This window comes from Aquarana catesbeiana, linkage group LG04 (genome assembly GCF_042186555.1).
Source record: "Aquarana catesbeiana isolate 2022-GZ linkage group LG04, ASM4218655v1, whole genome shotgun sequence".
Lineage (NCBI taxonomy): Eukaryota > Metazoa > Chordata > Amphibia > Anura > Ranidae > Aquarana > Aquarana catesbeiana.
This window is the reverse complement of record NC_133327.1, coordinates 59,081,473-59,095,745: the sequence shown is the minus strand read 5'-3', so window position 1 is coordinate 59,095,745 and position 14,273 is coordinate 59,081,473. Positions and strand designations below refer to the sequence as shown.

The 14,273-nt window shown below is 43.4% G+C and overlaps 1 protein-coding gene across 2 annotated transcripts in view; it reads left to right on the top strand.

Annotated features, from left to right (window-relative positions):
• SUPT3H (SPT3 homolog, SAGA and STAGA complex component) overlaps window positions 1-14,273 on the top strand; it is a 727,450-nt gene that overhangs the window by 5,115 nt on the left and 708,062 nt on the right. For both annotated transcript variants that reach the window (XM_073625237.1, XM_073625238.1), the window contains one exon: window positions 3,958-4,064. In XM_073625237.1, the coding sequence (XP_073481338.1) occupies window positions 3,958-4,064 (107 nt within the window). Of the gene's footprint in view, window positions 1-3,957; window positions 4,065-14,273 lie in introns of those variants that run through there.

Sequence of the window (14,273 nt, the reverse complement as noted above, 5' to 3'; positions counted from 1 at the left end):
TAACATCATCCGCATTGTTCTATGGGTATCTAGCTAATCGATCATATAGGTGTGGGCATGTCCACTTATGTGGATGTATTTCTTGGTTGCCAATTGGGTGTTACCCTCTTGCTGAGAACCGCCCACAATGGTGGGACCCCTGAACCCCTCTAGGGGGTGCCTTATGAGTGTACGCTTGGTGTATGTGTGTATATATACATATATAAAGAGAAAAAAAAAACACATTGCTGGGCTCTGAGGAAGAAGGTAACCCTTCAAAACGCGTCAGCCGGCAGTGGCCCTTAAAATCTTCTCCATTACCATCTGGAGTCTGTTGTCATGAGACCAATTGCCATCATCTGAAGGCTATTTATAAAATATATTGCGGTTTTCTTTCACATGTTTGTGAGTAGTTTTTACTAAATTGTAAGTGCAGTTTTACTCTTTTTGGATTCCTTTTTAAAAGGCGTTTTTTTTTTTTTTTTTTTTCTTTTACTACATGATCCGGTGTGTTCTGTTTTGTGCTTTTACTTTTATTTTAAAGATACATACGGACCTATTGGTGTGCTGTCACCTCCTGCAATCACACCTAATATAACTTTATGGAACCACATCAAAATGCATGTAAATGCTCTGAAGATGTATTTGCACTGTAGGAGGTTGGACTGAATGTTTGGAACCAAACTGTGTTTTATCACTTCGGACACGTGTGAGTAAACCGCCTAGGAAAAACACAAGCATCCACCAAAAAACAGGCATTCACCGACAGCCAGAAATCTGCTTGTTATATCAGCTCAGCAATGTGGAGTGATAATAAGGGCATAAAACGCAATGAATGGATTTAGCTGTATTGCAAAATACCCATTGAATCACACCATATTAAACGAGATTATTTTAAAATTCTTTTCCTTTATGGCTTTTTTCATCCATTCCAAAAGCTGATGTGATCTTTGAGGTCTTTAAGAAAACCACAGTGTAAAATTCTGGATAATAGCGGGTTTCTGAAAATCTGCATTGCGAGACAATGAGTCTGTGACTAGGTGTAGGCTGGCGTTGTTTAAGACTGAGATAGGGTTGGGAAAAAGTGAGTTGTTCAGTAAATTAACTATTGGGGTTGAAAGATTATTGCTGTACTCCTGGTGAAGACACTGGCTCCTACCCGAAGGCTGCCTTCATTCTAAAGCTGTGTGTAAATGGACACACAGAGCAGAGGCTCGGCTCCGGTGCCCCCATAGCAAGCTGCTTGCTGTAGGGGCACTGAACAGGAGGAAGGGGCTAGGATTACTGAAGAGGGACCCGGGAAGGAGAGGGTTTGGGCTGCTCTGTGCAAAACCATTGCACAGAGCAGGTAAGTATAACATGTTTGTTATTTTTAAACAAAAAACACAAGACCTTAGTATCACTTTAAAGGAGATGTTCACTTCTTAAAAGAAATAAAAAATGCACATTTTTGCAGGCAAAAAATTTTGATTATTATTATTATTTATTTATTTATTGGAGCCTGTAAATCATTGCACCAGCAATCAGCAGATCGCTGGTGCCTTGCAGGTCTCCTGCAGATCTGTCATTGTATCTGTGTGCCCAGACATCCCATACAGACAAGCAGATATAGTGACAGGAAGAATCAATGAACTACCACAGAGCTCCACAGCACCATGCTAGTTAATTGAGAACTGCAAGCCGACAGCTGCAAAGAAAGGATGTTGGGGCTTGTAAGTACACACACAGCTGTGTGAATGAATGATGTGGCCACATGGCCCCTCTGATTTCAAGACCGACAGCTATTACGGTGAACTTCTCCCCATACTGCTGTCACAGGGTGGGGGATCGGGCAGCGGCTGCAGCATTGGTAGTATGTTACATTTTCCCAAAAGTGAACTTGCCCTTTTTTGGGCTCCATTCAAACTTGTACCACTCCAAAGTTGCACCAACTTTGGAATGCAACTTTGATGCAACTTTCAATGGGTAGGACTTTGATACGACTTTGGCTTTGTGCAGAGATAATGAAGTCCTATGGTCCTCAAGTTGCATGAAAGTCAGATCAAAGTAGTGCATGAACCACTTTGAAGTTGCTGCAACTTTAACCACTTCAGCCCCGGAAGGATTTGCCCCCTTAATGACCAGGCTGTTTTTTGTGATACGGCACTGCGTCGCCTTAACTGTTGTGCTGTCATGCGACGTTGTACCCAAACAAAATTGGCATCCTTTTTTGGCCACAAATAGAGCTTTCTTTTGGTGGTATTTGCTCATCTCTGTGTTTTTTTTTTTTTTCTTTTTTTTCTTTTTTTTTTTTCTTTTTTGCGCTATAAACAAAAAAGAGCGTCAATTTTGAAAAAAAAACAATATTTTTTACTTTTTGCTATAATAAATATCCAAAAAAAGTAAAAAAAACTAATTTCTTAATCAGTTTAGGCCAATATGTATTCTTCTACAAGTTTTTGGTAAAAAAAATCGCAATAAGCGCATATTGATTGGTTTGCGCAAAAGTTATAGCATCTACAAAATAGGAAATGGATTTTATGGCATTTTTATTATTTTTTTTTTACTAGTAATGGCAGTGATCTGCGATTTTTAGCGGGACTGCGACATTGCGGCGAACAGATCAGACACCTTGACACTTTTTTGGGACCATTGACATTTATACAGCTATCAGTGCTATAAAAATGCACTGATTACTGTGTAAATGTCACTGGCAGGGAAGGGGTTAACACTAGGGGGCGATCAAGGGGTTAAGTGTGTTCCCTAGGTGTGTTTCTCACTGTGGGGGGATGGGACTGGCTGGAGGAGGAGACAGATTGCTGTTCCTACTTAGAAACAGACGATCTGTCTCTCCTCCGCTGTCAGAACAGGAATTTGTGTGTTTACACACACAAATCCCCGTTCTGGCAATTGCGGGTGGCTGGCGGTGGCGATCGCGCCCTCCAGCCACCCGCATTGGGTGCCATGCAGCGGGCACGCGCGCCTGCTATGGCTCTTAAAGGAGCTGCCGTACATATATGGCGATTCGCGCAGGAGAGCCATCCTGTCGCCGTATGTATGTATGGGAGCCGGCCGGGAAGTGGTTAATTTGCACATATATGAATGGTTATCATTGGAAAACATAGAATGACTTGTCATGCGACTTTGATGTCCAAAGTTGCATGACAAGTCGCACACGTGTGAATGGAGCCTAAAGCGGTGCTTCACTCTAGGGAAAAAAAAATCAACATCAGCAACTACAAATCCTTTAGCTGCTGACTTAAAAAAAAGGATACTTGCCTGTCCAGAGCTGTCCTCACCTGGACTAGTTCTTTACTAGTGTTCGGGTCCCTGGCGCTGACATCTTTAGTGTTAGAATTTGGCTGTGGCAGCTTTCAGCTTCACAGCAGTCTTCCTACTGCATATGCGTGAGCTTTGCTGCGCTTTGTGAATGGTCCCGCAGCCTTCTGAGACTTGTGACTTGTCCCAGAAAGCTTCTGGGGGGGGGGGGGGCGTTACCTGTCAAAACTAGGTACCCACCCCCCCTAAAAAAAGTAACTTGGTAAATGTGGTGGTGGGGGGGGGGGACTTAAAGCAGCATTTTTGGGTGAAGTTCCACTTTTATAATGGCATGCAATGTCAAGCTGCAGTTTCTAAAGCTAGCACAACCCTTCCTTGTATAAGAGAGGTATGGACTCCAGAGAGAGAGATATCATTTTTGCCCCTGTACAAATCATTAGTAAGACCTCATCTGGAATATGCAGTTCATTTTTGTGCACCAGTTCTCAAAAAGGATATCAGGGAACTGGAGAAAGTGCAGAGAAGGGCAACCAAACTGATAAGAGACATGGAGGAGCTCAACTATGAGGAAAGATTAACTGAACTGAATTTATTTTTTCTTGAAAAGAGACTATTGATCTACTTTAAAATAAAGCGCTGTAATGGAAAAAAATATACTTGAGATTACATTTTTAAAAAGAAGAATATTTCAGCATCTTTTTAATTGTTGTCTTTGACCAGATGAGCCTCAATGCTGCAGTGACCACCATGTCTTCATCTGCCTCTTCATCGTCTGGGAAAGCAGCTGGAAAATTAACCAGTTTTGTCCCTGAGCTCCAGAGTATGATGTAAGTGCCACATCTCTTAATTCTTTAAAGTATTCTGGACCTGTTATAGGGCTGCATACATTGGATTGATTAAAGGCGAACTAAAGGTGAAACCTTTTAGTAGTAAAGAAGGGTATAACCCCTGCCAGTTTTTGATTTTGGTTTTTTTTTTTTTTTTTTTGTCATATGTGTCCCATAGGGAAGATTTCTCTTCATTTACTGTCCCATAGTCAAAACAGGAAGTCAGAGGAACATCCTCCAAAGCGAGGGAATCCTGGTGTCCCCGTTGGGAGTTTTTCCCAATGGGGACAACCTAAAACAGTGGTTCTCAACCTTACTATTGCCGTGACCCATTGATAAAATTTCCCAAGTTGTGGGGACCCCTAACAGTAAAATTATTTTCATAGCGTGGGTTGTCAGCACCCAGGGCAAATCAAGTAATTTTCGCCCCTAAACCACGGACTTTTAGGGCTCCCTGAGTCCCTTCCACTCGTACAGTATTAAAACCCTTATGGTACACCTTTTAGGATGTACCACTCTCTCTTTGTTCTCCTTTCTTTTCCTTTTATCTCTCTCTATCCTAATTTCTTGTTTTTTTTTTTTTTTGTTTTTTTTTTCCCCATCCCTCTCTCTAGTCATCTTTCTTGTTCTTCCTCTTATTCTTTCTGTCCTTTTTTTTTCCTTTGTTCCTCCCCCGCTTTTCCTCTCCCTTCCATGTATTCTCTATTTTTATTCATTCTCTTACTCCTTGGTGGTGGGGAGGGAATGGGATGAGTGGCAGTGCTGGGGGGGGGGGAGTTCTGATCAGCCAACTTAGGTTCTCCTGATCAAGGCCTTCTGCTGATCTGAGAACTGTAGTGGGGACTTTTAATGGCAACTATAATCACAGGTAGTGTTACTCACTGTGTCTCCGGCTTTGTGGAGTCTCGTAGCAGTGACACCTATGCCAAAATCAAGAGATAGGGTCTCCTCCAGCCCCTCCCACTTCACATTCCTCACCAGTCAGCTGACCTCTAGTCTCTGCCCCCAGCCATGCCGTGAACTGAATGGGTGGCTGCGAAGAGGCTGAGTGGGTGGGAACAGCCCTGGACGGCCACAAAAAGGCAGGGAGAGCGGTGCGGACTTCGGTAATAGCCCAGGATTCGGTGACCCCTGGTAATCCATCATTTGTCCCCCAGGTTGAGAACCACTGACCTAAAACTTGGGATTTTCTTTTCCTTGTTGATGACAGTAAACAAATAGTGAAGGTGGATCTCTCTAACGGGGGCACAGACATAAAAAGACCTGACATGTTCTAATCCCTCTCTATTCAGAAATTTGCCCTTCAGCTGTCAAAACCGAATACCCTCATGTACAACAATATTAGTTGTTGTTAGGCCTTTTTTTAAATTATACTATTGACTACTGTTATCTCTGTTCACTTGCAATAACCCTCAAGCACACGGGCACAAAAAAAAAGTTGCTTTCAGAGGCGCTTGGCATTATAATTTTATGCCTCCTGTGTGCCCCTGCACATTCTGGTTTTTAAATCCATATTTTAGAACAATATCAAAGCAGGAACTAGACTACTCCTCCACACCAGCCCTGCGTTTTTTTTGGAGCTCTCGCCACAACCGCTGACCTCTTCAACCAGTCTTCTGGGTTCTGATCTTCAGATTTAATTGGGTGAGACAAGATGACACCATTTATTCATCTTGGCAGATGCCAGACAGGTGGGTAAGAAACTTTATTGCAGAAGAGACATAGTATGTCTTTTCTGCATTAAAAACAAAATAAAAAAACTGTACGCAAATATTTTATTTTAATTAAAGTTCCGCTTTAAGAAATGTAAGAAAAAAATGCCTGAAAACCCACATTCTAGGAGGAGCATATAGGCGTAATTGACATAATTTGTGCTAACGTTTACATGTGTGCAATGTTGGCTACCAATGCTGTAAATACCAGCGGTGTGGTTGACAGACCCTGCGTCACTGATTACACACCATTGAGATTTACAAGTCTCCCCTGAAGGTGTCATTCAGTCCGGCATTGTATGAGCAGAGCTAATACGGCTTGCTTATATTCAATTGCTATAGGCCGTTCTTCTTCAGGTCTGCAATCAGGACAGGGCATGTTTTCTTTAGCACATGTGCAGGCAGCCGAGCCTTATTGGCCCAAATGCTGCCCCTCCCTCAAGCAGTCTGAATGCTGCTATGTAAAGGATGACTGGGCTAATATTAAAGTATTACTGAAGGCAAACTTTTAAAATTTTTTAAGTTTTGAAGAGAGTGGAGAGGGATTAGAGCACCTGTCCGTTTTTCTTATTGCTGTCTGTTTCCCTGTTATGGAGATTCACCCTCTCAATTTGCCATGTTTACCATTATTACCGAGAGTGAAAGAAAATAAGATTTGGGTTGTCACCAGAACAAGGATAGAGGGTGATGACCAGGATTTCCCTCATTTTGGAGGGATTCCCTCTCGCTTCCTGTTTTGGCTATGGGACAGGAAGTGAAGGGAAATCTCCCCAATGGGATTTTTTTTTTAAGTTCTATCTTTAGAGGGTTAGTTCACCTTTACAGAAAACATAGTAAACTAACATGTTTAGCTTTAACTAATCATTTGAGCTGGCTTTTTTCTGAGCTGACATGAATGTGTATTGAAGTTGCTGCTACTGGAATTATTGTTGTGTTGGATTATAAAGTCAAAGGAGCGTGGAGGAAATCCTTTCTGCCATTTTGGGCCCTACTTATGAAAAGTGTTCTTGTTGCCATGGCAACCCGACTGCCGTTCGTTTTCTATAGGAAAGCTGAAAGGCCACTTCTGTGAACGACAACCCTACTCTTGTCACCAAAGTGGCTTAAAGATCCCACCAGCTGTCCAGTTACTTCTACTAAAACGCATCTCCAACCTATAGTACTGTGGAAAGATTGGCACATCTCTCAAAAATAATATCTGGGCTCTTAAAAAAAAGGAAAATTAGATTATTAAATGCAGAAGCAAAAAATGTTATACGTGAGGCTCTGCAGTTTACTAGCCCATTAATTGAAGATATCATATTTATGTTTTTATTATTCATACTTGCACTCCTTTGGAAAAAATTGCACCTTTCCATGTGATTTATAAAGATGAATTCCAGGCAAGGGAGTTTTGTACAGATACATTGATCCAGCTTGGACCAATATAACTGTATATACCAATGCCTTCACTAAAGTAGAAACCGCTACTCCAGTGATCTCCACTTGCTTCTCATTCCTGTTGCAAGAGGCCGGCCTGCTGCACGCAGAAAGGTGAATGCTCAGCATTGGCTTCAGTCGTGATTTAAAAAAAAAAAAAAAAAAGATTTTCAACATTTCACAGTACAAAGTAAAAAACACCAAACTACTGAAAAGAAAAGATCCTCCGCATTTCCACACAAGGCCAATGACAAAAAGGTAGACAAACAGTGGAGCTGATAGGTTTCCAGTAGTCCTAATACAGGGTACAATATAGCTCCATGGCAAAACTCACTCAGAAAATATACATCAGCAAAGAAAGAGAAATGTGCAAGCACCTAGTGCATTACCAATAATGTATTTGAATGAATAAAAATGAATAGTCATAAAAATGTAACAACTAAAAGCCCATAGGCCACAAGATGCTATGCGGTTCAGGATAAGTGTGCTCCAATCACGTTCAGCTATAGTGCCAAGCTGATGCATTTTTGGGGCACACCCTCTTCCTTAGAGCTGGACCAGGGTACATCTATGAAACGCGTCAGGTTGGCACTATAGCAGGATGTATTTGGAACACACTTCTCCTGTACCGCATGGCATCTTGTAGCCCAAGGGGTTTTTTTTTTTTTTTTGTCGTTTATTCATTTTATTCCTTCAAATATATTTTTGGTAATGAATTAGGTGCTTGCGCCTTCCTCTTTCTTTGCTTTTTGTAGTTCCAATTTGGATTCCCCTGTCCATGGAGGGCTGCATCCGCCAAGCATTTGGATTTGTTGTATAGTCCCATCCAACTGTGTAGGCCCTCTTGGCGCTGGAAGTGATTGCTTTGTGTTGTACAAAAAAAAATACATCCTACAAACAGAGCAAAATATGCATAATAAACTGATTACTCATACTTAGTCTGATTGGAAATTGTCTCTTCCCCAAGTACATTTATATACCAGGGGAGGGGTACATGTCCCAAACCTAAATGTATTTTCAAGCGATCTGCTCTCCAGAGAGGGGCGAGGAGGATAGGAACCACAACAAAGTCTAGACCCACCACCCCTATTAATAGCTTTTTTAACCTTTTCTGTATGTCTCATAAGCTCATAATATGTGAGGCATGTATAGGAATGGATATTTCTGAGCAAAATGTGTTGAAATGGTCTCAGGTTTCTCGGAGAGTAAATTGTGTGAAATATTCTCATATAATAAACAGAATAAGTTGCATATGGTAAGTCAATTTGCAGCATCGCACAAAGGCAAGTTTTCTTTCTGCTTCTGTTGGGCGTTCCATCTGTAATGGACTTTCTAGGTGTGTAGAAAGTGAAGCCGGGCACTTCAAGCCGAGACAAACAAGTCAGGCATGACCTGAGGGAAGTCTCCCTGTAGAGTCTGGTGGCAATCTGAGAAGTACTTAGTTACCTCCAGGAAAAATAATTCACACAAATGAGGAGCTGTATACCGTCTCCGCTGAAAGGGGCAGAACACTGAATATCTTTTAAAGAAGTTAGTGGATGTAAATGCTTACATATATCCAGTGAAGTGACTGGCCTCAGGTGATACACAGAGATGAGGCAAATTCTTCTATGTAAGTTGTATCTGTTAATCTACAGCAGGGGTCTCCAAACTTTCTAAACAGGGGGCCAGTTTACTGTCCCTCAGACTTTAAGGGGGCCGGACTGTAGCCAATGGGAGTAGAGAAGGTCCCGACTTTGGTGGGAATAAACCATGCCCCATTGTTGGCAGTGGTGGGACTTTTGCCCCATTGTTGGTGTCATTGGGCCCAATGAGGAATTATGCCCCATCATTGGATTCATTGGGCCCAATTGTTGGTGTCATTGGGAGGAATTATGCCTCTTCATTGTTCTCAGTGGGGGGGAAATTATGCCCCTTCGTTGGTGTCGGGGGCAGGAGATGTGCCCCATCTCTGGTGTCAATGGGGGGGCCGGACTGTGGCCAATGGGAGTTGAGAATGTCCCAGTGTCGGTGGGAATTAAAAATGCACCATCGTTGTTGTCAGTGGGAGGAATTGTGTCTCATCATTGATGTCATTTTGCCCTATTGTTAGTGTAATTAGGAGGAATTGTGCTCCATCGTTGGTGTATTTGGGAGGAATTGTGTTCCTTCATTGGTCTCAGCGGGGGGGAATTATGCCCCAATGTTGGTATCGGTGGATGAAATGGTGCCCCAAGGGCCGGATAAAAACAAGCAAAGGGCCACATCTGGCCCCTGGGCTGCAGTTTGGAGACCACTGATCTACAGTCTTCTCTTCTCTACAGCCGTTCAAAGTGCTGAATTTCCAGCTTGTCTGAGAGTTCTGACAAAAGGGGGTTGAGAGATGAAGTTACACTCTGTAGCGCTCAGTGAGGAGAGTTCTGAGGGCTGATTGGAGGGAAGAGACAGACCCCCTCCACACACACAGCTCACAGGAACAGAGCTGAGGCTGTCAATCAGCTGGAGGTCCCTCCCCTGTCACAATTTTTCTCTTGGTGTCAGCAGGCAGAAATGACACTTATGCTCTTAATTGAGACAAGTACACACTATAGTGAGATATGCTCTGTTCATATTTCATGTCTGAGGTTTACAACCACTTTCATAAACGTGAGTGAAAAAATAGTGCTGGACCCATAAGGTTATCATATTGGTATTGCAATCTTATCCTAAAGTACTGATGTTGATGTAGGTGATCTGATTCCTGGTTCCTTCTACAACCCAGAGGATCTCCACAGTCTCCTTGGCTTGTAGTAGTCTAAATTGACTGACCCTGAACCCACTGTCATCCAGCCTGGAGGTTGCACTGTTGGAGTTGGCAGAACCCTCGCTGAGAGTACCTACTGACTGTGATGCTAATACCTGAATCCAATCTGTACAGTCCTTTCTGCTATCCGGTTATTGTGGGTGACTAGACTAGAATAAATTATATTATTCCCCCCCTCCTCTTCCTTTTTTTTTTTTTTATAATTATTTTAATGCTATATGATGTGATTTTCTTTCAGTCCCTGTTCTTGTAATATATTTTATGTTGCATTGGGTGAAGTACTTGACCTATAATTCCATTGCATTAGCGGGGCTCCCGCCCTGGTTGGTCCTGGAAAGGGCCCGGGTGGCTGTTCCCCTGGATGGAGGTTTAACGGAGGGCTTGTTGCCTCCCTCGTCCGGGGCTGGAGCCGGTGGGGTCCTCTGCGGCTGCCTCATGGGGGTGGGGGGGGGGGTGCTGTTGTTCCTTAGCATGGATCACATATTTTACTCTGTTAGAACGCCTACCCAGGGTAACCCTATCTCTATATTTTTCCATCCTTCCCAAGTTTACCTCCCCACCCCCCTTTATACCCTACGTTTTTGTAGCCAGCTGTGCCGATGCTTTTATCTCTTTCTTATTTGCAAATCCTCATCGGTGAGGCATTGTTGGATATGTTGTATTCTCTGTGTCAAAAATAAAGATTTATATAAAAATCTAAATTGAAATGGCAGCAATCTCCTACACCACTGTTTAATTTGATGGGTGAAACCGTTTCCACCAAGGGCTTTATTTTCAGATGTTATGCAATGTTACTAACAGACTTTTTAACCTCATTTGCCCTGAAGGTTGGAGAGAGATGGGAGAGAGATCTTGGTCCTTTCATAGAAGATCAATGGGAGGAGGCTTTACAGGCAGTGCCCCAATGTTCCCTTAAAGCGGAGTTCCACACAAAAAATGGAACTTCCGCTTTTCGGAACCCTCCCCCCCTTTGGTGTCACATTTGGCACCTTTCAGGGGGGAGGGGGTTGCAGATACCTGTCTAAGACAGGTATTTGCACCCACTTCCGGCATAGACTCCCATGGGAGTCTACGCCTCTTCCCGTCCCCACCACGCTGTCTCCTGGGAACACACAGCTCCCAGGAGAGAGCGGGGACCACTTGGGACGCGCAGCGCGACTCGCGCATGCGCAGTAGGGAACCGGGAAGTGAAGCCGCAACGCTTCACTTCCTGATTCCCTCACCTAGGATGGCGGTGGCAGCTGCCGAGAACCGAGCGGGTTTTCCCGTGTCGCCTGCCGACATCGCTGGACCCTGGGACAGGTAAGTGGCCATGTATTAAAAGTCAGCAGCTACAGTATTTGTAGCTGCTGGCTTTTAATATTTTTTTTTTTTTGGCGGTGTGGGTGGACCCCCGCTTTAATGTAACGCAAATGCGTTGTAAGGGGCGGCATTCTAAAAACGTTCTCCTTTTTTGCACTTAATTATTTTGTTACTTTTTGTGTCTTTTTGACACAATACAACCAAAATATTTATTTTAGGTTGTATGTTTTGTATCCACTTTAATATAAATATTAGAGACTATTCATAGCTCTAGTACCATTGCAGCAAAGAATTTCTTTCTTCTTTGTGATTTTTCATGTGTTGCACTTTTTTCACATTATTGGTTTAATAGTTTGTGGGTTTTACTTCCTCTTTATTTCCCTGAAAAAGTAAAGCATAATGGGCTACTATGCATTGCATAGTTGCCCATTATGTGTCACTTACCTGACACTGAAGCCTGCGATGTCACTGTTGCCCCACGAGCAGGGAGCTTCCATCTTCGCCCCTCTTCCTTCCGGGGCCGCGAACTCTGGCACTGTGACTGGCCAGAGTTGCGTGACGTGACTTCTGCGCATGCCCGCGAGAGCCGCCAGTCATGGCATGATGCCTATTAGAAACCGTGTTGGTTTAGGAGATATTTCAAGCACCTACAAGGTTAGCCTTAACATAGGCTTACCTGTAGGTAAAAGTGGTTGTACAGGGTGTACAACCACTTTAACATAGTGGTTGGATAAACAAGAATGATCTGTCCATCAAAAGAGCCTACCCTAAACAAGTGTACTCAGTTTGCTCAATGGTGCCTATTTGTGACTATAGAGAAGGGGAGGGATAAGTCAATGCACGTTTATCCTGACTAAGGCAGGCCATACATTATGCAATTTTCTTTCCTTCAGCCATGGGTTGAAGGAAAGAAAATTTCTCAATTCCCCCATCAGCACCAACTGAATCCTTCCTGTTGTGCTATTGTATTCTGACAGCAAGAGGTTTCCCCGCCGTCAGAATAAAATGATCAGTGCTGGTGGCTATAGTCGCTGGCAGTGATCGTACAAAAAGCCTCTGACAGGCTGGTTGTACTGAAGTCGATCAGTAGATCAACTTCAGTACAATCAGCCTACCCATAGATGGATTTAAATTTGGCCAGTTCTTGCTGAACCAGCCGAATTTCTATCCATCGATGGCCACCTTAAAGTGGTTGTAAACCCTCCTTATATTCCCAGTGTGGTGACTGGCCTCAGGTGATACAGAGATCAAACCAATCCTCCTACCAAGAGGTGGACCTGTTTACCGGCATTCTTCTCTACATCTGCTCAAGGTGCTGAATTATATTTACCAGCAGCAGTGTACATAAGGCCTTAGTGCTCCGGATTGAGACAAGTACACACTATAAAGGGATATGCTTTGTTCATATTTTTACAACCGCTTTAAGGCATTACAACCGCTTAAAGGCTTTGATCATATATGCGGCCGGGGGAAAAGTAAAATGGGTGGTTGAGTCTAGGTTTTACTGCCCCTCGACCTCCCACTTGAGCATTGACATGCAGTCCCTCATAGCTATACATATGCTGTGGCGGCGGAAAAAATTAAACAGCATGCCGCTTTTGGCAGCCGTTGCCACCGACTAATGCAGGTCTAAAGGGCCACACAACAACTGCCTGCAACTGCGATTGCGGCGTGGTAGTTCGGCCTTTATATGGCTAAACCAGGCTGCCTGTCAGATCACCGCCTGCAAAATTAAAATTGATCCACCATGGGTCGCTCTTCAGAGAGCGCTACTCGTGTGAACAAGCCCTAAGGGGAAACAGTAGCAGTGAACTTAAAAAAAAAAAAAAAATCTGTTCTGATCTTAAAATTGGTTAGTCAGGAGATGTCTGGAGAGGTAGATGAGTACCTTGAGCATACCGTAGTTTACTGATTGGACTGCAATTGACCAGATCCGGTTTTACAGCAGGATTTACAGTGACTGCACTTGTGTGTTATTGTATTAGAGACATGGTTGCTTAGTATCTTCTCCTTGCATGGCATCGCTTATCGAGCACCCTGCTATCCAGGGTCTATATTTTCTAATGCTGGAAATATGAAAGTTTCCAAAAGCCATTTATTCCTTTTGGTATTTCCTGAGTGTAGAGTTTTTCTGAGTGGATTAAAATCACAAATCTTCCATAGATGAGTGTGTGTGTCCCAGGAGCTCTCATACTGTACTGCTGACGCATGTAAGATGGCTGGAGGGTCTTCAGCCAACGCTGAAAGGCAGAGAGACTTTATTTAGCCCAGTCAGATGCTTGGGACAGTAGACACAGCTTCTAGCACTTGGGAGGTTTACAGACGCCATCTAGAAATGAGCTTCAATGGTGGGAACGGTGGAAAATGTGCTGAGTACAGTTGTAAAATTATTATAGAACTGTGAACTTGTGAGGATCAAATGCTTTACTAAGATGAAAGTCACACTTCATTCACATGAGTAAAAATTTTGCATCCAACTTTACTTGGGGCGACATGGTCTGCATTAATGTTGGCATTTATCCTCTACCCCTGGCAGCTCCACTAGCTAAATCCTTCTAGTTGTTGATCTCCTCAACTTCTGAATGGCCCTTTAAAGTGGTTGTAAACCCTCCGAGACAACTTTAGCTCTTCATAATGTAGATAACAGGCAGCTGATCACTGCCTGTTAAAGTGTACTCACTGCTGTAGTTTCCATGTAATTCGTCCTGTAATCGAAAATGACGTCATGCGCGATTGCGCAGTAGGATGTTTCATTACCGGAACCTAAAGTGTGCCGTTTCTGTATTCCCTGCATGTCGGGACATTTCTTTGGACGAGCTTCCCCTCTGAACGGCACAGAGGAGAAGTCTCGCGATGCTGCTCTGATTATCTCCTTCCTGATACGGCGCATGCGTGAGATTTCGAAAGGGAAACAGAGTAAGGGCGGAAGTGATGTCCAGAACAGATTCAGCAAACAGCACAAACAATGGCGCGGCCAATACCCTGAAATGAAGA